This window comes from Schistocerca gregaria, chromosome 8 (genome assembly GCF_023897955.1).
Source record: "Schistocerca gregaria isolate iqSchGreg1 chromosome 8, iqSchGreg1.2, whole genome shotgun sequence".
NCBI lineage: Eukaryota > Metazoa > Arthropoda > Insecta > Orthoptera > Acrididae > Schistocerca > Schistocerca gregaria.
The window spans coordinates 53,400,983-53,426,836 of record NC_064927.1 but is presented as its reverse complement, the minus strand read 5'-3'; the positions used below and the strand labels follow the sequence as shown (position 1 = coordinate 53,426,836).

General features: G+C 45.4%; 1 protein-coding gene across 11 annotated transcripts in view; it reads left to right on the top strand.

Annotated features, from left to right (window-relative positions):
• The window catches only part of LOC126284645 (poly [ADP-ribose] polymerase tankyrase-1-like), a 77,210-nt gene that overhangs the window by 25,775 nt on the left and 25,581 nt on the right, over positions 1-25,854 (top strand). For 5 of the 11 annotated variants that reach the window (XM_049983725.1, XM_049983727.1, XM_049983723.1 and 2 more), the window contains exons 3-7: positions 4,809-4,940; positions 8,182-8,322; positions 16,009-16,149; positions 19,206-19,346; positions 23,448-23,588. In XM_049983725.1, the coding sequence (XP_049839682.1) occupies positions 4,809-4,940; positions 8,182-8,322; positions 16,009-16,149; positions 19,206-19,346; positions 23,448-23,588 (696 nt within the window). The remainder of the gene's footprint in view (positions 1-4,808; positions 4,941-8,181; positions 8,323-16,008; positions 16,150-19,205; positions 19,347-23,447; positions 23,589-25,854) is intronic. The other 6 variants (XM_049983730.1, XM_049983731.1, XM_049983728.1 and 3 more) reach the window with 5 other exon arrangements.

Here is a 25,854-nt window from a genome sequence, read left to right as displayed (position 1 = left end):
GTCTCCCCGGCTTCTCTCTGTGGCTCCAGCAGGACTGTCCTTAATACAAAAGCTACCTGATGACCACAGCGCTGTATTAACTGCTTATAAACGTTATCGCCGTTCTAATTATCGTGAAACTGCTGTCGTTATGTGACAAATGGTTCAAATGGCTCTGAGCACTATGGGACTTAACATCTGAGGTCATCAGTCCCCTAGAACTTAGAACTACTCAAACCTGACTAACCTAAGGGCATCACACACATCCCTGCACGAGGTGGGATTCGAACCAGCGACCGTAGCAGCCACGCGGTTCCAGATTGAAGCGTCTAGAACCGCTCGGCCACCCCGCCCGGCGTTATGTGACAGTCAGTGCCATCCAATAGGTATTCACCACTCCATCCTAGCTATCGACCCTCGTATCAACCACACATCTCAACTTTCGGTTGTATGAATTTCTGTTTGGTCCGCTGAGCAACTGCTATTGTGGACTCAGGAGAAGTAATGTATGTATTGCTTCTACATCTACATCGATAACATCAATCCACCTTACCTTGCGTAACGGACAGTACGCCGCACCACTGCTAGTTACGTCCTTTCTTCTCAATTCGGAAACACAGAAGAGCCAAAGAAACTCGTCCATCTGCCTAATACCATATAGAGCCCCACGAACACGCGGAAATGCCGCAACATGACGTGGCGTGTACTACATTAACGTCTGAAGTTGTGCTGGAGGGAATTGACAACATTAATCCTGCACGGTTGTTCATAAATCCGTAAGAGTGTCAGGGGGTGGAGATCTCTTCTGAACAGCACGTTGCAAGGCATCCCACATATGCTCAGTAAGGTTCCAGGAGGCACACTATACCAATTCTGGACGTGTAGCGCGTCGAATTGTCCTGCTAGAACGGCCCAAGCCCGTCAGAATGCACAATGGAGATGAATGGATGCAGGTGATCAGCCAGGATTCTTACGAACGTGTCACCTGTCAGAGTCGTATCTAGACGTATCAGGTGTCCCATATCACTCCAAGTGCTCACACCCCACACCATTTCAGAGCCTCCACCAGCTTGAGCAGTAATGGATTCATGGGATTGTCTCCATACCCGTGCACGTCCATCCGCTCGATACAATTTGAAACGAGACTCATATGTCCAGGCGACACGTCATTAACAGTGCAATATTACTGTTGATGGGCACAGGCGAGGAGTAAACCTTTGTGATGTGCAGTTATCAAGGGTCCACGAGTGGGCCTTCGTCTCCGAAAGCCAGTATCAATGATGTTTCGTTGAATGGATCGCACGCTGTCACTTGCTGATGGCCTAGCATTCAAATCTGTAGTAATTTGCTGAAGGCTTGTACTTCTGTCAGGATGAACGATTTCATTCAGTCGTTGTTGGACCCGTTCTTGCTCCTGCCTCCGGCCGCTGTGACGTTGGATTGGAGATTCCATGTTTTACCGGCTTCCTGATATTCACTGTACACTAGTGAAATGGTCGTCCGGAAAAATACCCACTGCATCGCTATCTCGGATACGCCAACAATGACACCACGCTCAAACTCAGTTAAATGTTGATAACCCGCCACTGTAGCAGCAGCAACCGATCCAACAACTGCTCCAGAGACTTGTGTTATATAAGCGTTGCCGAACGCAGCGCCGTATTCTGCCTGTTTACATATCTCTGTATTTGAGTACGCTTGACTATACCAGTTTCTTTGGCGCTTCAATGTCTATGAGAAGTGACATTACAGCGTATCGTGATGACTGAGGGAAATGAAAGCACTGTCAGCGCTTCCACGTCAGTTATCCGTATTGTATTAAGTAGTTGAGCGTGTCCTCATGAAATACCTTTAGTAGTGCAGTGCGGTGCTATCCATAATCATGAGTATCCCTGAAGTCGAAAGACTTCGAGAAGGTGTACACATTTAGAGGAATTAGAGATTATATTCAAAGCGTACAAGTTTGACAGGAAGAAGGAAAACAGACTCAGATAATGTTTTATAGAAAGCATCTCTAAAATTGATTTTGAAATACTCGAGGTTAACGTAAAAGATGGAATTAAAGTTAAAACTCGTAGAAAATGATGGTGTTTTCTGGTAAACAGTTTATCTAGACGACTTCGATAAATTAGTAATCTGAAGAGATTTTTTGAGAATATGAGCAGAGGAAATAAACCGCAACGTTGAAAATGCTGCTTAGGTCTCCAAAAGTGAGTTACCTTTGAGGGGGAAGTGAAACAATCAGGAGATTCATTTTTAAAATCTAAAAATAAGAGAAACATTTTAACAGAGTGGCGCGCCATTATTTCGAAGTATCTGGAATGCTCGAGAGAGGTAAGAGGCAATGAAAAATGGACAAATAAAGTAGTGGTATTCATAGATGAAACCTGGGTTCGTAAACATTATACCACGAAAAATTTCTGCGAGAATGAAGTTCTCATTGCAGTGACTAATGTAAGTGTAATCCAAGATTTATTGCTGTCCACGATACTGGAGGAAAAAGTTTCATGAGGACAGCGTAATTTTTATTTGAAATCTGAATCCCAAGATTATCACGATAATATATGAGAACAAAAATCGCAAATATTTAGACGAGTGTTCATTCGTAACATCCTATTTCATAATATAGTTGTTCTTGGTAAAACACTGTTCAGGCAAATAAAATCCGTACTACAGCAGCTCGCAAACGGGAATCAGTGAAAGTCTCGATCAAAAGAGAATCAGTTTTCAAGCGATCGTAACAGGAAATGAACTTTTACAAATTGTGAATTATAATAAGATAAAACCTGTTTTTAAAACAGATAGAGTTTTAAACCATAAGGAGTATACACTGACGTGACGAAAGTCATGAGGTACGTTCTAATATTGTGTCGGTCCTCCTTTTGCACGTCGTATTGCAGCAACGAATCATTGGAACTTCCGGCCGAAATATTGAGCTGTATTGTCTGAAAATCAGTCCATGGCATCCTACATCTACTTCTACATCTACATTTATACTCCGCAAGCCACCCAATGGTGAGTGGCGGAGGGCAATTTACGTGCCACTGTCATTACCTCCCTTTCCGGTTCCAGTGGCGTATGGTTCGCGGGAAGAACGACTGCCGGAAAGCCTCCGTGCACGCTCGAATCTCTCTAATTTTACATTCGTGATCTCCTCGGGAGGTATAAGTAGGGGGAAGCAATATATTCGATACCTCATCCAGAAACGAACCCTCTCGAAACCTGGACAGCACGCTACACCGCGATGCAGAGCGCCTCTCTTGCAGAGTCTGTCACTTGAGTTTGCTAAACATCTCCGTAACGCTATCATGCTTACCAAATAACCCTATGACGAAACGCGCCGCTCTTCTGTGGATCTTCTCTACCTCCTCCGTCAACCCGACCTGGTACGGATCCCACACTGATGAGCAATACTCAAGTATAGGCCGAACGAGTGTTTTGTAAGCCACCTCCTTTGTTGATGGACCACATTTTCGAAGGACTCTCCCAATGAATCTCAACCTGGCACCCACCTTACCAACAATTAATTTTATATGATCATTTCACTTCAAATCATTCCGCACGCATACTCCCAGATATCTTACAGAAGTAAATTCTACCAGTGTTTGTTCCGCTATCATATAATCATACAATAAAGGATCCTTCTTTCTATGTATTCGCAATACATTACATTTGTCTATGTTAAGGGTCAGTTGCCACTCCCTGCACCAAGTGCCTATCCGCAGCAGATCTTCCTGCATTTCGCTACAATTTTCTAATGCTGCAACTTTTCTGTATACTACACCATCATCTGCGAACAGCCGCATGGAACTTCCGACACTATCTATTAGGTCATTTATATATATCGTGAAAAGCAATGGTCCCATAACACTCCCCTGTGGCACGCCAGAGGTTACTTTAACGTCTGTAGACGTCTCTCCATTGAGAACAACATGCTGTATTCTGTTTGCTGAAAACTCTTCACTCCAGCCACACAGCTAGTCAGATATTCCGTAGGCTCTTACTCTGTTTATCAGGCGACAGTGCGGAACTGTATCGAACGCCTTCCGGAGGTCAAGTAAAATAGCATCTACTTGGGAGCCTGTAAATAACATTTTCTGACTCACATGAACAAATAAAGCGAATTGGGTCTCACACGATCGCTGTTTCCGGAATCCATGTTGATTCCTACAGAGTAGATTCTGGGTTTTCAGAAACGACGTGATACGCGAGCAAAGAACTTGTTCTAAAATTCTACATCAGATCGACGTCAGAGATATAGGTGTATAGTTTTGCGCATCTGCTCGACAACCCTTCTTGAAGACTGCGACTACCTGTGCTCTTTTCCAAACATTTGGAACCTTCCGTTCCTCTAGAGACTTGCGGTACACTGCTGTTAGAAGGAGGGCAAGTTCTTTCGCGTACTCTGTGTAGATTGGAATTGGTGTCCCGTCAGGTCCAGTGGGCTTTCCTCTGTTGAGTGATTCCAATTGCTTTTCTATTCCTTGGACACTTATTTCATTGTAAACCATTGTTTCGTTTGTGCGAGGATTTAGAGAAGGAACTGCAGTGAAATCTTCCTCTGTGAAACAGCTTTGGAAGAAGGTGTTTTGTATTTCAGAAGGATGTTGTTTGCAGTAAGTACCGGGAGATGAAGACGCTTGCACAGGATAGAGTAGCATGGAACCATTTCTGTAGCGTCATTACTTCCTCGCACAGCCCAGATTGCGAGCTGTTACCAAAGCGGCCTGTCGCAGAGGTGCAGTTAGACAGTGAGTGTATGAAGCCGCCCTCTGGCCCCCCGGAGACCGCTCTCTCTGTCAGGTGGCGCCTCTTGCCTCTGTGCGCAGGTCGGCGGGCAGCGGGGGGACGGCGGCGGCTCTGTGGCACGGCAGGTGGGGCCGCACTCCCGTGGCTTCCGTGGCGCCCATCCCACCTCTCAGCAGGTCCCCGCCCGACGACGCCGACGCCTCTCGCATGCGGTGAGAACGCTCACTACATACAAACACAGTACGATTTAAGTGGCGTTGGCCTAGAGTCAAGGTGAAATCACCGCATACCGCTTTGTAATATTTTTTACTCGTATCTGGACTCAGATGAAATTCCGCTTGTCCAGGGAGGACGCTCTTTGACAAATGTGAATCTTATCTATTCCTTAGACACGCTTTAAATGTTTGCAATAATATTTTAAATAACAATTAACATTTTAACAAGAATGTCTTCGTAATCTTACAAACTCTGTGGTCCTCCGCTGGTTTCTATCCACCCCTGCAGCAGTATGATCTGTAACACGCGAGCTACAGACATTATCTGATCACCACAGTACGGCATTGAGTACGTTTAGATGTTATTGCCTTTCAGGTTTTCCTGACAAGGGAACCTCCCCATCGCACCCCTTTCACATTTAGTTATAAGTTGGCACAGTGGATAGGCCTTGAAAAACTGAACACAGATCAATCAAGAAAACATGAAGAAGTTCTGTGGAACTATGCAAAAAATAAGCAAAATATACAAACTGAGTAGACGATGCGTAAGATAGACAACATCAAGGTTAGTGTCAACTCAGGAGCGCCGTGGTCCCGTGGTTAGCGTGAGCAGCTGCGGAACGAGAGGTCCTTGGTTCAAGTCTTCCCTTGTGTGAAAAGTTTATTTTCACTAAGTTATGATCTGTCCGTTTGTTCATTGACTCCTCTGTTCACTGTAATAAGTTTAGTGTCTTTGTTGGCTGAGATTCTTTTTTTTTATTGATTTTCAATTCCCCGAAAGGGGAAGGGCTGGCAGCAGCGTAATAAGCTGGTCTACAGCCTACAGACTTTTTTTTTAAGAAAAGGAAGAAGAAAGAAACAAGGAAAAACAGGCGATAAAACGATGACTTTAAGTGTAAAACGTCGTAAAAATGAGGAAAGTTAAAACAGAAAGCAAAAGGGGTTGGCAATGTCGATAAAATACATAGGAATCAGACAAGTAACATAGTAGACACACAATTAAAAAACATGGCGACAGTCTGGTTTCTGTTCGCAACATATAAAAAATCGCACCCAGCGACAGTATGATGGCTGTTCGCTACATATCCCTAAAGACACACCACGGAACACTCACTTTAAAACACACACAGTAAAACACTGCACGCAAATGGTGGCACAAATATGACACTCCCGAGCCAAACGCAGGGGGGGGGGGGGGGAACCTAGAGGAGGGGGAAAAAACAAGGAGGGAGGAGAGGAAAAACGAAAGGGGGGGAACCAAGGAGGGAGAGGGGCAGGGCAGACGCGAGAGGGAATAAGAAGAGGCAGAGGAGGGAAATGCAAAAGGACTCAGGACAGAGAAGAGGGGGAGGTTGGGAAAAAAGAGGAAGGAAGGGGGGGAGAGGGAGTCCAGGAAGAGGAAAGGTTTGTTCTGCATAAGCCATCAGGTGTCTTAGTGTTTTTATGAAATATCACCAGTAGTGTAGGGCAATGTTGTTCAAAATCATGAATACCCAAGAGAATGGAGGAAGATATCGCGAAAGTGGATACATTCAGGTGAAAAATAACTTATATTCAAAATTGCACTTTTTTGCCAGGAAAAAAAAGCGGAGTCAAGTAACGGTACCTCTACAGGAAGCAATAGGAGGGAAGTGAGAAGAAACAATGAAACAAATGTTGGAAGACTTTAAGCAAATGGAAGAACGACGAAAAGTTAAAACTCCAAGAAACCAAAGGCATTCTAGAACATTTTTTCCTCTAGATGATTCTGATAAAGCATTTACGCAAAGAAAATTGTGAGCAGACGAACGAAATTCGATTGTTGAGAAAGCTGCTTGTATTTTGAAAAACTAAGACGAATTTTAAGGAATGAAAGGAAACATTCAGGAAAGTTTCGAAACTGATGGATTTTCGTTTCAATAAATGTAAAAATATAAGCAACATCCTAACAGACCGATCCGATTTCGTTGAAAAGTGCTTACTACTTGAGAGCAAACAGAAATAATGAAAAGGTGCTATTCACCGACGAAACATCTCTGCATACGCATTAAACAATAAAAAAAGTTTTGCCTGTATTAAGAAACTCCGGGTGTAAAAACTGATAGGAGTGAACGCCAAGAAGCTACAATCGTACATACTGTAGGAGAGAGGTTCTAATAGGAGGAGCACTATCGTATTTTAACTCAAACTCTAAGTCCCAAGATTACCATCATGATACGCAGGGTGATAATTATCAGAAGTGGTTAGGACTGTACCTGAATATTAACTGTACCTGTTAATATTCATAATGCACCGTATCGTACGATTCAGACTTGCAAAGCTCCCACTATGCAACTCACAAAAGGATTTAAGCGAATGGCTCATTCACATAAAAATCTGTTTTTAACCGAGCTTAAAAAGAACTAAGCCTTCAATTATTGCACATAATAAGCGAAAGCCTTATTTAAAAGCAGATACAGTTTTAAAGCGTAAGGAATACATTCTTGTGATTACCTAATAATGCCACTGCAATTTGGAGCTGTAGAATTAATTTGATGAAACAGAACAACTGCAGAAGAAATCGTTTCTCCCATTATGTTGTCTACTGTAAGACAAAGAGCCAGTGAAATTTCATCTACATACATTGCCCAACATAATATGCTTGTGAGCGTGTAAAATGGATTGAATATATATAGAGGCATAAAGATGGCTTAATGGAAGACGCAAATGGTTTCATTAGTACCCTTCTTCTTTACTACAAGCTTGTTTGGGCTATAGCGCAATCTGAAGTAAACCCGTAGACGTTACACTTGGAGAGTCTACTTAACGTTTATGACAGTTGTAGAGAAAGGCCAGATGTATACAAACTTACCTCTAGTTGGAACAGATGCCCATATTTCATCATTGAGTAAGCTGTCCGCTGTCTCTTTGTTGCTAAATCGCTCTGATCACGTAAGGTTTGCTTGTACAGAATGTTTACGTTAAATGCTTTTGACAGCTGGATTGACAGTATATTTTCCTTGAAGCTTCATGTTCACAGTGAGATCACAATTGTACCCCCACCCCACCCTCAAATTGCGGTTGTACCGTCGATAGACCTCCTACCTCCCCCCCACCCCATCCCCCTGCCCAAACACTACTTACGAGCCTTCTCACGATAAAGCGGCGAAGGTACCCTCCGCAGGTGCGTTACTACTGAGGCCGACTACTATCGTCAGTAGTAGGGTGGCGTCTGGCCTGCACGACATTTCACTTCTGGACGCCGTGTCTCTTTCCGCAGCCCTCCAGCCGCTGGACACAAGAAGAAGACGGCCCCCACTCAGCGGCAGAGCAAACACAGCCGGACTCCCGCCGCAGCCGCGGCGCCCGTGGCTGCTCCACCCTCTGCCTCATCTGATGCGGCCGACGCCTGTCGCTCGCCGTGAGTACACTCACAACGCATGCAGATTTCCCGCATTCGCAGTAATATTTATGGGGTGTTAGCCAATTGTAACTGGCAAAACATCGAGTCTCTGTTTGTTGTCGGTCAGACAATATTCAGCGTACGCCTGTCGAGTGACAGTACTCGTTCGCGAAGGGAATAAAAAATAAGATTTTACGCAACAGTTCACTGCATTGCTCAGCCAGAACATTACGATCACCTACTTGATAGCCGGTTGTTGCCTTTGTCATGGATAAAAGCGTCGTCGCACAGAATCCTTGGTAGTGTGATGGAGGGAGTTTGCACCATATCTGCACACACAAGTCATCTAATACCAGTAAATGTTGAGGAAGGGACGATGAAATCTGCCGTAAATCACATTCCAGATGTGTTCGATCAGAACCGACATTGCGATCCTCTACCCTCAGTCATGGCACTAATTGTTTGCTCTAACACCATTATGTGATACCCTTACGGCCACAAAGGGGGGAGGGGGTCAAGTGCAAAAATATCGTGGTTGGGTAGTGCTGCTAAGGGACTGTCTACACACAAATAACGGAACAGACACAGTGGACAAGAATAGCTAAGATGAATGATTTACCTTTGGTCTACTGAATTGACCAGTGTTAGATCTGGAGAGCTGGGGGCCAACACATCGCTTTCGTGGTCCTGTGACGCGGCACATTATGTTGTTGAAAATTGTCACGGGGGTCGGGAAACATAATCTTCATGAAGGGCGGTACGTGGTGTGGAACTAGTGTACGATATATCTTTGCCCTCGAGGTGCTTTGCACATGCCCCGGTCGACCAATACTTGCTCCTAAGAATTTTCCCCAAAGCGTAAACTAGCCACCGCCAGCTTGTCGCAGCCCACAGTACAGGCGTCAAGAAACTGTTACCCTGGAAGACGATGGATTCCGCCCTCCCATCAGTATGACGAAGAAGATATCGGGGTTCATCATACCATGCGACGCTTTACCACTTTGCCAACGTCCAGCTCCGAGGATCACGTGGCCATTTCAGTCGTAGTTGTGGATGTTGTGGTATTAATACTGGCACAACCACGGGTCGTTGGTTGTGGAAGCTCATCGTTGGGGTGTTCGGTGCACTGTGTGTTCAGACACACTTGTACTCTGCGCAGCATCAGACTGATGTGAGTTCCGCCACATTTCCCCGCCTGTCCTGTTTTATCGGTCTGACGAGCTTACGGTATCCGACGCGTGTACTGAGGTTTGGCCACCCATCCCTATGACGTCTGGCAGTGGTTTCATTTTAGTTTGGCCACGTGTTGAAGACACTCACCACAGCAGTCTCCGGAACGCTCATGCCGCGCCTCCGGGCTATCAGAATCTCCCCTCGGTCAAATTCAGACACATCGCGCGCCCCTCCATTCTACGCAAGGTCTCCTCACTCACTCGTAGTACGAGGGCCGTTCAAGAAGTAACGCCCGACATTTTTTTTAAAGGCATTAATATACATAGACAAACGTCCTTGTTGGTTTTTCAGATTTGATATTTGTTCTGCGCGCCGGTGGCTTCGAACCGTTCTGGCAGATAGCAAAGCCGCAGTACAGCGTCAAAATGACATCTGCCTACGACTCACGTTACAAGCAGTGTGCTGTTATTGAATTCTTGTGTGTAGGAAGCGAAGCCTTGGTGAACATCCATAAGCGTTTGTATGCAGTGTATGGCGATGCTGCAGTTGATAAGAGTACAGTTGGGCGATGGGTAAAGAAAGTCGCAGCCTCAGGAAATGCAGAAACAGAGTTCCATGATCAGCCACGCTGGCCAAATTGGGTTGGACATCATTTCCTCATCCACCCTACAATCCAGAGCTTGCACACTCGGACTTCCATCTCTTTGGGCCGGTTAAACATACACCTTGAAGACGACGGGAGTGTCAGTCATGCAGCAAAAACGTGGCTATGCCTACAGGACAAGAGCTTTTACCAGCAGGGAATATATGTTCTCCCTCAAAGTTGGCGTACGGCCATAGCAATTGATGGACCCTACGTAGAAAAATAGGACATGGAGAATACATTTTGATGTATATTGTCACCAAATTCTGATTCTTAACAATAAATTGTTCTTGGAGAAAAATGTGGGGCATTACTTATTGAACGACATACCTACTGCACCACACGTGTGCCTGATTAGCAGACGTTCCCACACAGGTGAGGCTGTTAGGGCGTAGACAAGTTTATATCGACAGTAGGTCGCTGGTCATAATGTTTCCGCTGACCAGTGTACCTGTAATAAAATTTTAAAAAGCTGTTTTCTATGAAAGGGATTCGACTTTACTGCCTTATTCGAACACTTTTGAGCACCCGTTCAGGAACTGATACCCTCCTGTTACCTGTCAGTGCCCTCAATTGCATGATCCCTAACTTTCTGCTTACAAACGTCATCTGATGGTCGTAGTACCACATTAAGCACATTTTGATTTTACTGCCATTCTAATTTCTTTGATATTATTATTGTATATTCTTTGCATGTTGCCCAGTGGTTGAGTTATCACTTCGGTACAACTGTTGACCGTTATATGTACCTTTAATTAGTGCTGTATTTTTCACAAATTGTTGTTTGATGCACTGAGCCACTAGTGTGGGAAACTGAGGAGAAACAGTGGTAAATTCAGTAGACTAATGGTAAATCATTCATCTTGTCCACTGTGTCTGTTCCGTTATTTGTGTGTAGACAGTCCCTTAGCAGCACTACCCAACCACGATATTTTTGCACTTAACCCCATCCCCCTAAGTGGCCATGACGGTAACACATAATGGTGTTAGAGTAAACAATTACTGCCATGACTGAAGGTAGCAGATCGCAATGTCGGTTCATACAGCGCATGTACTTTGAAGTGTTTCAACACGTCCTCGTGAAATATCATCAGCAGGATGCGGCGAAAGTAGTGTCAGCCAGCTTAAGCAGAGCTTATATTCAAAGTTGTACAATATTTACAGGGGGAAAGTAGCAGAACCAAAATGTGATATATGTACACAAAACAATTTGGCGAGCAGGTAGGGTGGAATATCAGAAACGATAGAAAAATACACTTTGAAGAATTTTATGAAACCAAAAGAAAACGAGAAAAATTAGAAACTCCAAGAAGACAAAAGGTTTCCAGAAAATTTGTTTCTCTAGATGACTTCGATACAGCACTTATTCAGATAAAATTATCGGACTATTAAAAACGTAACATGGAAATCCTAACGTCGAGAAAGCTGCTTATTTTTTCAAAACCACCGATAATTTTTCGGGAAGGAGTGGAAACGCTCTGGAATATTTCGGAGAAGTTGCGTTTTAGTTTAAAATAAATGTACAACTAAGAGAAACATACCAGTGAAACATTCCGGCCTTGCTGCAAAGCGTGGTGATTATTAGAGGGCAATCTGATATAATGAACAGCGGGTAAATAACCAATGGCAGTCACGTACGCTACGTGAATAACTGCCGGCAATATTAAGTAATTCTGGGTGTAAGGAATGACAGCAGTGAAGGCCAAAGTGCCCTTGTTGTCACACCAGAGGAGCCATGGAAAGTATTGCTGGAACAAAATTTATGATTCGAAGTCAAAGTCCTAAGAATATCACGATGAAGTGAAAGGGGATAACATCGCAGAAAAGGTTAAAAGAGTACTGATTATTATCCTTGTTGCCAAGTTTTTAGAATTGATAATACAAGATAGAACACTGCTGAGACCACAAAAACTACACTACCGTAACTCGCTAATCGACATATGCGAATGGCTCATTCAGAACAAATTCACATTTGCACCAAGCTTAGCAAGAAATATGCTGGAATGAGATTTTCACTCTGCAGTGGAGTGTGCGCTGATATGAAACTTCCTAGCAGGTTAAAACTGTGTGCCGGACCGAGACTCGAACCCTTTGCTTTTCGCGGGGAAGTGCTCTAACATCTGAGATAGTTCTGCAATGTTCGCATGTGAGCTTCTGTAAAGTTTGGAACGTAGGAGGCGAGACACTGGCAGAAGTAAAGCTTCACGGGGCGTGAGTCGTGCTTGGGTAGCTTAGATGGTAGAGCACTTTCCCACGAAAGGCAAACGTCCCGAGTTCGAGTCTCGGTCTATCACACAGTTTTAATCTGCCAGGAAGTTTCATATCAGCGCACACTCCGCTGTAGAGTGAAAATTTCACTCTAGAAACATCCCCCAGGCTGTGGCTAAGCCATGTCTCCGCAATATCCTTTCTTCCAGGAGTGCTAGTTCAGCAAGGTTCACAGGAGAGCTTCTGTAAAGTTTGGAAGGTAGGAGACGAGGTACTGGCAGAAGTAAAGCTGTGAGCACGGGCGCGAGTCGTGCTTGGGTAGCTCACTTGGTAGAGCTCTTGCCCGCGAAAGGCAAAGGTCCCGAGTTCGAGTCTGTGAGGAGTTAAAATCGTTGAAACGAAAGTCCTTTAACCCATACTCCTTAATCCACAGTGGGAAGAAGAGTATTTTTTGTTGGAACGCAAAGCGGACCGTAGTATTCGATTTGTCAGTGCAACACTGTCTTCTTGGAAGAAGTACAATGTGAAGCAACATTATCAACTGCTTCACGAGAAGCATAGAGTCGTTTTGAATAACGAAGAAAGAAAAGCCAAACTTATCGAAGTGAAGAAGAAAAAGGAGAAAGACGTACGTAGCCACGTGGATAACTATGACATTGATTCACATTATTACTGTTATTAATAATGTGTTATGTGCATCTTCCGTCAATTTTATTTTCTCCTGTACGTATTTACAGGACGAAACCCTCATCATCCACAACGATGCAGCGATTGTCATATGGGACTTAGGTGCTAACGTCATCAGTCCCTAAGCCTACACACTAATTAACCAAAATTATCCTAAGGACAAACACACACACCAATGCCCGAGGGAGGACTCAAACCTCCGCCGGTATCAGCCGCACAGTACATGACTGTAGCGCCTTAGACCGCTAGGCAATGACAGTAAGCTATCGTGTAGTTTTTAAAATAACTAAAACAGCACGGCCCTTCGGCGATGGAGAATTTGTAAAAGACTGTTTTCTCGCTGCAGCAACAATTTTGTGCCCAGCAAGTCCTCCTGTATTTTAAACATTTCCTCTTTCACTAGAACGGTTTGCAGGCGCATTGAAAAAATGGCACACGATGTGGAAGCTCAATTAAGAAACAAGATAAAAGATTCGGTTTTCTTTTCATTGGCATTGGACGAAAGCATTTATGTATGTGATGATGCTCAACTTTCAGTCTTTTTGAGACTAGTTCATGCTCAGTTTGATGTGATTGACGAACTCCCCGATTTAGCGCCAAAGCATTACACAACAACTGCCGACGATATATTTTCGTGCGTAGAACATATAACAGAGAAATACGAGCTATGTTCTTAAAAACGTTCATCGATTGCAACAGATGGGGCTTCTGCAATGATTGGTCATAAGTCTGGAGTCGTTGCTTTGATAGGAAAAAAAGTTGAAAGCCGTCGATGTCCACCAGGAACTACCAGCAATACATTGCGTTCTTCTCCGTGTTAATTCGCTAGAAAAAGGAGCGAAACTTGTTGGCGTCATGGACGTGGTTATAAAAAGAGTTAACATTCTCATTGGGACACAGACAGTTGAGATCGTTCCTGGCAGATCTCGAGTGTGAATGCCGCGATGTTCAATATTTTTTTGTGAAATACGCTGGTTAAGTCGAGGCGTTGTTCTAGAACGATTTTTTAATTTACGTAAAGATATAGTATTATTCATGGATGCGAAAGGAAAATCGCTGAAAGAATTGGATGACCCATAGTGGATTTTAGACCTTGCATTTTTAACTCAGGTAACCATGCATCTGAATTGCTTGCTTGAATGTAGCTTTGCAAGTTAGAAATAAGGTAATTTGACAGTATTTTGGCATTCAACAGAAAACTGCTTTTGTGGGAAAAGCAACTGTCAGAAATGTCGTGTGTACATTTCCCGAGCGTTGCACTAGTTGTTAGCGAAAACTATTTGGAACAGGAGAGGCTCACAGAAAATTTAGATGGGGTTGTAACGGTGCTACAGTCTCTCAAAGGCATTTTTGATAGTAGATTAAGGACTTAAATCGACTGATATGCGATGTCACGGTTTTTGCGACATCTTTTGTAGTTAACGTTGAAAATTGCCTCCTGAAATTCAGTTGGAACTCATTGACTTTCAATGCAATCGTGTGCCGGAGGAGCACTTGGAAAGCTCCTATAAATATTTCCCACATGAACAGTTTCCATTGTTATTTAAAATACCTGCCCGTGTGTATAGATTTCTTGGAACAATATACTTGTGCGAAAGCGTTTTCTCCATAATGAAAGTGACAAAACTGAAGCTTAGGTTTAGTCTTACTAATGTTCACCTGACTGGTGCAGTGCGCCTAATAACCAGTAGTTTCGCACGAAATATCTAGATGATGGTTCAGAATCAATGTAAAATATCCAGAATGATCCAAATTAATGTCTATAACCTATTGGTACGTTGTACCCCCTCCTCTGAACTACACACTTCTGTGTAAATATAACGTAACATTTACAATACAGATGTGGTCGTTTCTTAATTCTTTACGTCTGTATCCTACTTGTGGCAATGAAAGTAGAGCGTGTTACAATGGTTCGAAACTGTGTTTCATCCGTACATGGCCAACCGTTGCATGGCACAGGCTACACAAACTTCGGGTAAGCACGTTTCACAGTTACACACGAATGTTGTTCCACATATGATTCGCCTACCGATAACAATGTACCGTTTCCGTGTTCACGAACGCCGCAAATACGTGAAACGACCGTGGACGTATGTGTGTTCCAGCTGCCCTCCGTACGTTTGCCAGCTTCTCCACACTGGGCAGTGCGCGCGTAGCGCTCTCACGGCGGCACGGTTGCCCCTCGAGCTGTGTGGAGAACCGAGCGGCCAGCCACGCCGCACAGCTCTGCTACCTGCACTACGTGCCCTCACAGCTGCTCAGCGTTGCCCTCGCGGCTCACGGTGCCCGCGGGCAACCGTGCGGGCAGCTCTCGTACCATCCCCTGCTCTAAAGCATATCTAGAATACAGTGACACAAAACTAGCCAGAGAATGGTTTCTTCCATTAACTTAAGTACAATAAAGCAAATATCCAAAGACTTTTACCTAAGATACAAAATTTGGAGCTACTTGATTGACAAGCAGCAATTCTGATCTCGTAAACTGACAACGGGAGAACGGTGTGCTGACCACATGCCCCTCCATATCTGCATCCATTGGCGCCTATTCGCTGACGCCGTCAGTTGTGCCTTAAGAGGCCTGTTCGGATGGAGTTTTTCAACAAAGATTACAAAGCATCACTAGCTAAGAGCTACTAAACATTTAAAACAACTTAAAACTGAACATTGGCGCAGAGATACACTAATACAAGAAACAGTGTTAGTCTCGAGAGTGAAGTTGAATATGTAGCACACGACTATGATACTAATATGGAGAGTGACGAGATGTATGAAAACCGTAATGGATCCCAGTGAAACAGTGCAATTTTCACGGTGCACTGTGCAGGCGCAACATCCTCTCTTTGTCCCGCAGTACAAGGGGACGCACGATAAGACGACTGAAGCGCCCACTCTCGCCGGTGCAGCAATGCTGAGGACGCCTAATATCGTCAGACGTAGGATGACGTCTGCCCTGCGCGGCAGTACACTTCCCTAAGCTGGGTGTCTCTTTGCAGCTCGCCAGACACTGGAGACAGCAAGACGGCCGCCTCCGTTCAGGCACACACCAAATGTGACCGAACACGTGTCGCAGCTGTGGCGTCCACGGAGCCGCAGCCCACTCCTCCATACGACGACGCCGTCTCCTCCCGCATGCGGTGAGTACAGACACTAAACATGCAAATTACCAACATACATAATATGATTTATGGGAACGCTAGCCAAGTGTGAATCTCGGAACACCGAATGTCGCTTTGTGGTACTTTGGCTCAACTTTGCAATCAGTTGATGCTCAGCGCCTCGTATCCTGTGAGAGTTGCACTGGCGATTGTAAGTCAAATCTCTTTATTGGGAATTGTTTCTATTTCTGTAATACTGTTTTAATTGACATTTAAAACTTTCAGTAGAATTACTTAATAATATCAGAAATATTTGTACTCATTTCTTCTCTGAAGAATCTACGTGGCATAATTGAAAAGCTGCTGTTCCCTTGTTTACTATCTGTACCTCCTGTAGCATGTTCCACAACACACTAACCGTGCACACCATCTGATGATCATAGTTCCATGTTACGTATGCAGGCGGCGCATTAATAAAACCGACAAACTGCAAGGATGGAGTTCTGACTGGAAAAGAAGGAAAAAATGTCCTGTGGACCTGTCCAGAAGTGGATAGTGTAAGTGCAATGACGACAAATCGCCCGGAACACAGTACAGAGGTGCACCGCATCCACTTCACAACACATGTTCAAAGTGGCTTCCATGGAACCCAATGCGCACGTTCAGACGTTGAATAATGGATTTCCGCACTCTTTCGCACATTCTAGTCCCACTCCGAAGAGCGTCATATGCGTCGTGAAGATGCAGCTGAAGGATCTGAGCATCAGACACATGTTCAGCACACTCGACGTGTTTCAGATGTTCCCACACGTAAAACTCCAGGGGTTTAAGTCTGATGATCTGGAAGAACACGCCACAGGGCTTCCATGTCCTAAGCAATGTCTGGGAAGGATGTTGTTGTCGTGTCGGCGAATTTTAATGAGGAAGTGATGTGGTGCTCTATCACGCGGAAACCGTATAACCTGTCTTATTGCCAAAGGCATATTCTCAAGCAGCCAGGCACAGTATTCCACAGTAAGCCCAGGTACGTTCCTCCACTGAGATATTGTGATGTAATAACGGTCGACGAATGTGGTCGGCAAGGATCCCTACTCACACAATGATACTGAAACGATGCTGATGACACTCCTGAACAATTCTCTGATGATTGTAGATAACAAATGGTTCAAATGGCTCAGAGCGCTATGGGACTTAACTTCTGAGGTCATCAGGCCCCTAGAACTTAGAACTAATTAAACGTAACTAACCTAAGGACATCACACACATCCATACCCGAGACAGGATTCGAACCTTCGACCGTAGCAGCAGCGCGATTCTAGACTGAAGTGCCTAGAACCGCTCGGCCACAACGGCCGGCTCACGATAAGTTGCCAAAGTTTTGCTTGTATATAATATTTACGATAAATGCATTTGACAGCTGGAATGTTCACAGCTTTATGTTCACAGTGCGATCATACACTCCTGGAAATTGAAATAAGAACACCGTGAATTCATTGTCCCAGGAAGGGGAAACTTTATTGACACATTCCTGGGGCCAGATACATCACATGATCACACTGACAGAACCACAGGCACATAGACACCGGCAACAGAGCATGCACAATGTCGGCACTACTACAGTGTATATCGACCTTTCGCAGCAATGCAGGCTGCTATTCTCCCATGGAGACGATCGTAGAGTTGCTGGATGTAGTCCTGTGGAACGGCTTACCATGCCATTTCCACCTGGCGCCTCAGTTGGACCAGCGTTCGTGCTGGACGTGCAGACCGCGTGAGACGACGCTTCATCCAGTCCCAAACATGCTCAATGGGGGACATCCGGAGATCTTGCTGGCCAGGGTAGTTGACTTACACCTTCTAGAGCACGTTGGGTGGCACGGGATACACGCGGACGTGCATTGTCCTGTTGGAACAGCAAGTTCCCTTGCCGGTCTAGGAATGGTAGAACGATGGGTTCGATGACGGTTTGGATGTACCGTACACTATTCAGTGTCCCCTCGACGATCACCAGAGGTGTACGGCCAGTGTAGGAGATCGCTCCCCACACCATGATGCCGGGTGTTGGCCCTGTGTGCCTCGGTCGTATGCAGTCCTGATTGTGGCGCTCACCTGCACGGCGCCAAACACGCGTACGACCATCATTGGCACCAAGGCAGAAGCGACTCTCATCGCTGAAGACGACACGTCTCCATTCGTCCCTCCATTCACGCCTGTCGCCACACCACTGGAGGCGGGCTGCACGATGTTGGGGCGTGAGCGGAAGACGGCCTAACGGTGTGCGGGACCGTAGCCCAGCTTCATGGAGACGGTTGCGAATGGTCCTCTCCGATACCCCAGGAGCAACAGTGTCCCTAATTTGCTGGGAAGTGGCGGTGCGGTCCCCTACGGCACTGCGTAAGATCCTACGGTCTTGGCGTGCATGCGTGCGTCCCTGCGGTCCGGTCCCAGGTCGACGGGCACGTGCACCTTCCGCCGACCACTGGCGACAACATCGATGTACTGTGGATACCTCACGCCCCACGTGTTGAGCAATTCGACGGTACGTCCACCCGGCCTCCCGCATGCCCACTATACGCCCTCGCTCAAAGTCCGTCAACTGCACATACGGTTCACGTCCACGCTGTCGCGGCATGCTACCAGTTTTAAAGACTGCGATGGAGTTCTGTATGCCACGGCAAACTGGCTGACACTGACGGCGGCGGTGCACAAATGCTGGGCAGCTAGCGCCATTCGACGGCCAACACCGCGGTTCCTGGTGTGTCCGCTGTGCCCTGCGTCTGATCATTGCATGTACAGCCCTCACGCAGTGTCCGGAACAAGTATGGTGGGTCTGACACACCGGTGTCAATGTGTTCTTTTTTCCATTTCTAGGAGTGTAGTTGCACCGTCCATACTCCCTCCCTCCACCGTTCATCCTCGCTGCCCACAAATTTCAGTTGTACCGCCAAAGTCTGCTTACGAGCCTTCTCACGATAAAGCGGCGAAGGTACCCTCCGCAGGTGCGTTACTACTGAGGCCGACTACTATCGTCAGTAGTAGGGTGGCGTCTGGCCTGCACGACATTTCGCTTCTGGACGCCGTGTCTCTTTCCGCAGCCCTCCAGCCGCTGGACACAAGAAGAAGACGGCCCCCGCTCAGCCGCAGAGCAAACACAGCCGGACTCCCGCCGCAGCCGCGGCGCCCGTGGCTGCTCCACCCTCTGCCTCATCTGATGCGGCCGACGCCTGTCGCTCGCCGTGAGTACCCTCACAACGCATGCAGATTTCCCGCATTCGCAGTAATATTTATGGGGTGTTAGCCAATGTAACTGGCAAAACATCGAGTCTCTGTTTGTTGTCGGTTAGACAATATTCAGCGTACGCCTGTCGAGAGACAGTACTCGTTCGCGAAAGGGAATAAAAAAATAAGATTTTACGCAATACTTCAATACATTGATCAGCCAGAACATTACGACCAGCTACTTGTTAGTGTGTTGTCTGCTTCAGGCACGGATAACGGCGGTGATAACTCGTGCATGGAAGCAGCGATTCCTCGGTAGGCTGATGGAGGGAGTTGGCACCAAAGCAGCGCACACAATTCATCTAATTCCCGTAAATACCGATGAGGGACGATGAGAACTGTCGCCACATTCAATCACATATCAGATGTGTTACGTCATATTCAGGTCTGGAGAGTTTGAGGGAGGGGGGGGGGGGCAGCACACCAACGGGAATTCGCCACTGTGCCCCTCGAAACACTACATCACACTCCTGGCCTTGTGACATGTCCCATTATCTTGTTGAAAATTATCACTGAGGTTGGAAAAATTAATCTTCATGAAGGGGTGCACGTGGCGTGCAACCATTGTACTATGCTCCTTTCACGTCATGGTACTTTGCACGTGCCTCTCTGGACCAATGCTTGCCCATGAGAATGTTCCGATAAGCATAATAGAGCCGCCGTCAGCATGTCTCCATACCACAGCACAGGTGTCAAGAGGCCGTTCCCCTGGAAGAAGACCGGGCGAGATGGCAGAGTGGTTAGCACACTGGACTCGTATTCGGGAGGAGGACGGTTCAATCCCGCGTCCGGCCATCCTGATTTAGGTTTTCCGTGATTTCCCTAAATCGCTTCAGGCAAATGTCGGAATGATTTCTTGGAAATTGCATGGATGACTTCCTTCCCCATCCTTCCCTAATCCGTTGAGACCGATAAATTCGCTGTTTGGTCTTTTCCACCAAAGCAACCCAACCCCTGGAACAAGGCGGATTAACCTCCTCCCATCAGCATGATGAATAATATATCGGGATTCATCACACTTTGCAACGCTCTGACACTGCTCCGTCGTCCAGTTCCGATATTCACGTCACCATTCCAGTTGTATTTGCCCATATTATAGTGCGTGGGTAGTCAGCTAAAGTGGCCCACCGTTAGGAGTGATCGGTGCACTGTGTGATCAGACACACGTGCTCCCTGCCCAACTTCAAAGTGTCATGTTAGATCCGCAACAGTTCATCACTTGTGCTATTTTACCAGTCTGGTCAGCCTACGACATCAGAGATCAGTAATGAGGGGTGGCCGCCCATCCCCATGACGTCAGGACATGATTTCACTTTGGTTTGGCTACGTGTCGAACACACTCACCGCAGCACTCTTAGAACACCCGACAAGTCGTGCTGTTTCCCAAAGGCTTGTGCCGAACCTCTGAGTTATCAAAATCTGTTCCTGGTCGAACTCATATAGATCACGTGCCCTCTCCATTTTACACACGGACAGCACACACAGTGATACTACATGCACAGTGAAGGTGTCTGACTGTCAGTGATCCCTTGTTAGGTGATGCTCCTGTCGCTTTGACGGCTGCATATCGAAAGTAGAGCGCTGGTCATAATGCTGTGCTTGATCAAGCTATCTGTAATAATACTTTAAAAAACTGTTTTCTATAAAGTGCATCCATAATATCATAGATGCAATGTCACTACCTTATCTGAATTTTCTTCTGCCCTCAGTTCAGGAACTGCTATCTCCCCACTACCCAATTGTGCCTCGAACAGCGTTGTCTCCAACTTCCCTTTCTTTTCTTTTCTTTTTCATTATGGGGCTTAACTTCTGAGGTCATCAGTCCCCTAGAACTTAGAGCTACTTAAACCTGACTAACCTAAGGACATCACACACATCCATGCCCGAGGCAGGATTCGAACCTGCGACCGTAGCTGCAGCGCGGTTTTAGACTGTAGCCCCTGGAACCGCTCGGCCACTCCGGCCGGCCAACTTTCCTGTTAAAAACATCATCTGATGGTAATGGACCACATTATGTACAATTTCAAGTTACTGCCAATCTAATTCCTTTGCTATTGTTAGTATACAATCTAACTGTGCTATCAAGTAGTTGCATTATCACTTCGGGACAAATGTTCATAGTTGCATGTGGCTTTTACTTGTGCTGTACTTTGTGCAATTTACTGTTTGATGCGCAGAATTACTAGCGTGGGATACTCAGGGGATACAGTGTTAAATTCAAAGGACCAATGGTAAATCATTCATCTTAGCGGATCTGCTATTCCTGTCCACAGTGTGTGTTCAGTTATTTGTATGTAGACACTCCCTTAGCAGCACTATAAGCCACGATATTTTTGATCTTGACGCCCTGCATCCCTTCCCCCTTGTGGTCACGATGCTGACATATAATGACGTTAGAGTAAATAGTTAATGTCATGACTCAGGGTAGCGAATAGCAATGTCAGTTCATGCAGAGCATGTACTTTGAAGTGTTCAAGTGGAAGATCAGAAAGGATAGAAAAATACACTTTGATGGCTTTTATAAAAATTACTTACTCGAAGAAGACACAAATTTTCTAGAAAATTTGTTTCTGTAGATGACTTCGATGCAGCACTTATTCAGAGGAAATTTTTGGATTATTAACAGAACAAGAAAATCCTAACGTCAAGAAAGCTGCTTATTTTTTCAAAACCACCGATAATTATTCGGAAAGGAGGGTAAACTTTCCGTAATATTTCGTGGGAGATGCGTTTTAGTTTAAAAAAATGTAAAAGTAAGAGAAACTTCTAACAAAACACACCTACTTTATTGCAAAGCGTCGTGACTATTAGAGCGTAAACTGATATAGTGAACAGCGGGAAATAAACCAGTGGTGTTCCCGTGCACCACGAGGCTTCATAGGCATTACAGCGTGAAAAAGTACTGGCAATATTAAGAAATTCAGGATGTAAAGTATAACAGCAGTGAAGACCAAAGTGCTTTTGTTGTAGACACCAGAGCTGCAGTGCGTTCCATTGATAGAACAGAATTAATTTATGATTTGAAGATATTATAAAAATATCACGATGATATGACTGAGGTAAGATCGCAAAACGTTAGAAGAGTACTGATTATTAACATCGCTGTTGCCAACTTATTAAAGTTGATAATACACGGTAGCACACTGCTCAGACCCACAAAGCTCTGACTGCCATAACTCGCTAAAAGACATATGTGAATGGCTCATTCAGAGCAAATTCAAATTCGAATCGAACGTAACAAGAAATGAGTTTGTACAAATTTTGTGTTGCAATAAATCAAAGCATTTGTTTATAGCAGGTGAAGTTTTAAGCATAAGGATCAGACTGTTCTGGGGCTTGCGCAGCAGTTCTTTGATTTGAACCCTCTAAAGCTTATCTTGAATACAGTGACACAAAATACTTGCAGAAAAATGGTTCCTTCCATTAACTTAAGAACGATAAAGCAAATATGCAAAGACTTTTCCCTAAGATACAAAGTGAAGAGCAAGTAGCAGCCCTGGTCTCGTAAACTGACAGCGGCAGAACGGTGTGCTGACCACATGCCCTTCCATATCCACATCCAGTGGCGCCTACACGCTGAGAATGGTACGGCGGTCCGTCACTATAGTTGTGCCTTCAGAGGTCTGTTAGGAAGCGGGGGTTTTCACCTAAGACTAGACAGCATGACTGGTTAAAAGCTACCAAACATGCAAAATAAGTTGAGGACTGGTGCAGAGATACATAATAAAAGGAGCAGCACATAATACAATAATCAGTGTTAGTATCGAGAGTGAAATTGAATATGTAGCACATAACGATGTTAGTTGTATGGGAACTGACGCCATGTATGAAACTGCAATTGATCTAAATGAAAAGATGCACTTTTTCATAGCACAACTGTAGGCGCAAAGTCCTCTCTTCCAGCCACATCTCCCAGTACACGGGGACGCACGATAAGACGACTGAAGCGCCCACTCTCGCCGGTGCAGCAATGCTGAGGACGCCTAATATCGTCAGACGTAGGATGACGTCTGCCCTGCGCGGCAGTACACTTTCCTAAGCTGGGTGTCTCTTTGCAGCTCGCCAGACACTGGAGGCAGCAAGACGGCCGCCTCCGTTCAGGCACACACCAAACGTGACCGAACACGTGTCGCAGCTGTGTCGCCCACGGAGCCACAGCCCACTCCTCCATACGATGACGCCGTCTCCTCCCGCATGGGGTGAGTACAGACCCTAAACATGCAAGCTATTAATATTAACAGCATGATTTATGGAAACGCTAGCCAAGTGTGAATCTCGGAACACCGAATGTCGCTTTGTTGCACTTTGGCTCAATATTGTAATCACTTGATACTCAACGTCCTCCTATCCTCTGAGAGTCGTATTGTCGATTCTAAGCCAAAACTCTTTATTGGGCATTGTTTCTATTTCTATAGTTGTGTTTTAATTGGCAGTTTAAACTTTCAATAGAATAACTTAATAATACCAGAAATATTGTGCTCATTTCTTCTCTGAACAACCTACCTGGTTCAGTTGAAAAGCTACTGTTCCCCTGTTTAGCATCTGTACCTCCTTTAGCATGTTCCACAACACACGAACCGTGCACACCATCTGATGATCATAGTTCCATGTTAAGTATGCAGGCTGCGCATTAATAGAACCGACAAACTGTATGGATGGAGTCTGGACTGGAAAAGAAGGAAAAAAGGTGCTATGGACCTGTGTCCAGAAGTGGACAGTGTATGTGCAACGACAACAAACCGTCCTGGAACACAGTACAGAGCTGCAACGCATCCACGTCACCAGATGTTCAAAGTGGTCTCCATGGGACTCAATGCACGCGTTCACAAATTGAATCCTGGATTGTCGCACAGTTTGCACAGTCTGGTCTCATTCCAAATAATGTCATATGCGTCTTGAGCATTAACTTCAACGATCGGTACACTAAAAACTGTTTCAGCGTACACAACGCATTTCAGATGCGCCCACGGGTAAAAATCCAAGGAGACGCCTCAGCTATTCTCTGAGGATTGTCAGTAGCCCACAGATGACGATTATGTACTGATGTTGCCAAATCTGGTAAAGGCTGCTCTGACGGTAAGGACAACTCATGACATGTATCCCAAAATTACGATGATCTGGTGCAAAACTCTGGACAAAATCCTTCATGTAAAGGGTAATCTTCGTACTCGTTGCAGATGATAGGAGTAGCTGCGGTTGTTATGCAGGGTACACATTGTCGTAATTCGGTATAACGATGTTGGCAGGCCACATGCTTGGAACTTGAACTACGGTTCATTTCAAAATCGTGTAGAATCCGGTTGACGAAAACTGGTATATGCATATTCCACGCCCTTCGTGGACGTTCGTCTCCCTGAAAGGATACCAATGCCCAAAAAGAGCTTAAAAAAGTTTTGTGGTGTGCTTGGTGTCCAAAGGGTACTTGTTTCGGTATAGCTGTGCTGCCTCTGGATCGTTTTCATCTGGTTGGCCTTAGACAAACCCCATCTCGCCTTGATCTCGACATGAATACTGGACCATTTTGCTCTTTACACTATGCTGTGTAAATCATAAAGCCTGTAACACACAAGGGACACAAGGCTTGGTCACAGGAGCCTTTATTCGCCAGCGCCATCTATCGTGACAATGTTGCATTATCGGAGATATGATCATACGACGTGTTTCTTCCATTTCCAGACTGAAAGCCGTGTCTGCAGTGTCTGCCGGTTTTATTATTGTTCACCCTGTATATAAAGCTTGTTGTTGTAGAGTCTTGTTCCGTAGGATGTAAGGGGGAAAGGGCGATGGAGTTTGGTGACTGATATCTTCTTACTACAACATTTATGCAGACTTGTATTAAGACAGTTCTTTATTTACTTGAACAGGTAGGTGCTACTGAACTTTAACAGAGTCCATGTGTTGTGGTACAAGCTCTTCATTAAAAGTCCACGTTAGCGTCACTGCTGGTTAAGTACACGTCCCTCTATAAAGATTACTCTGGTTGCTATGTACTGTCGAAGCCGAAGACCGCTCTGCAATGAATGACAGACGCCAACTAGAATGAGTCAGTAAGAGTAACTCAGCTAGTGACTGAGGGTCTACAGCCAGCAGTGGGGATGGATTCCCGCGGTCGAGAGGGCGCTGCAGCGCGTTGCTTGCGAGTGTGTCTTTGGCCTCTTTTCTGAGAGGTGCACTTAATCCAGCGCCTACTATTGATCTTTGGGCTATTTATAAGCTGACCAATGTGTTGGCGATAGCTTACGCGAAGCACAGTTGTTTTGTATTCGAACGGTTGTGCTCTGTAATACTGGTATCACTCCATTTCCGATCCTTTCATGTGTGCTTCATTTCGAACTGACCGCGACATGATATTCTCCACCGCTTGTGTGGAAAACCCATGAGAAGCAGTGAGTAATCTGAGTAGCCAAATGGAATGTCATTCACCTACCGTTGCCTTGCGTTCGTGCTTTATTTTTTGTGTGTGGA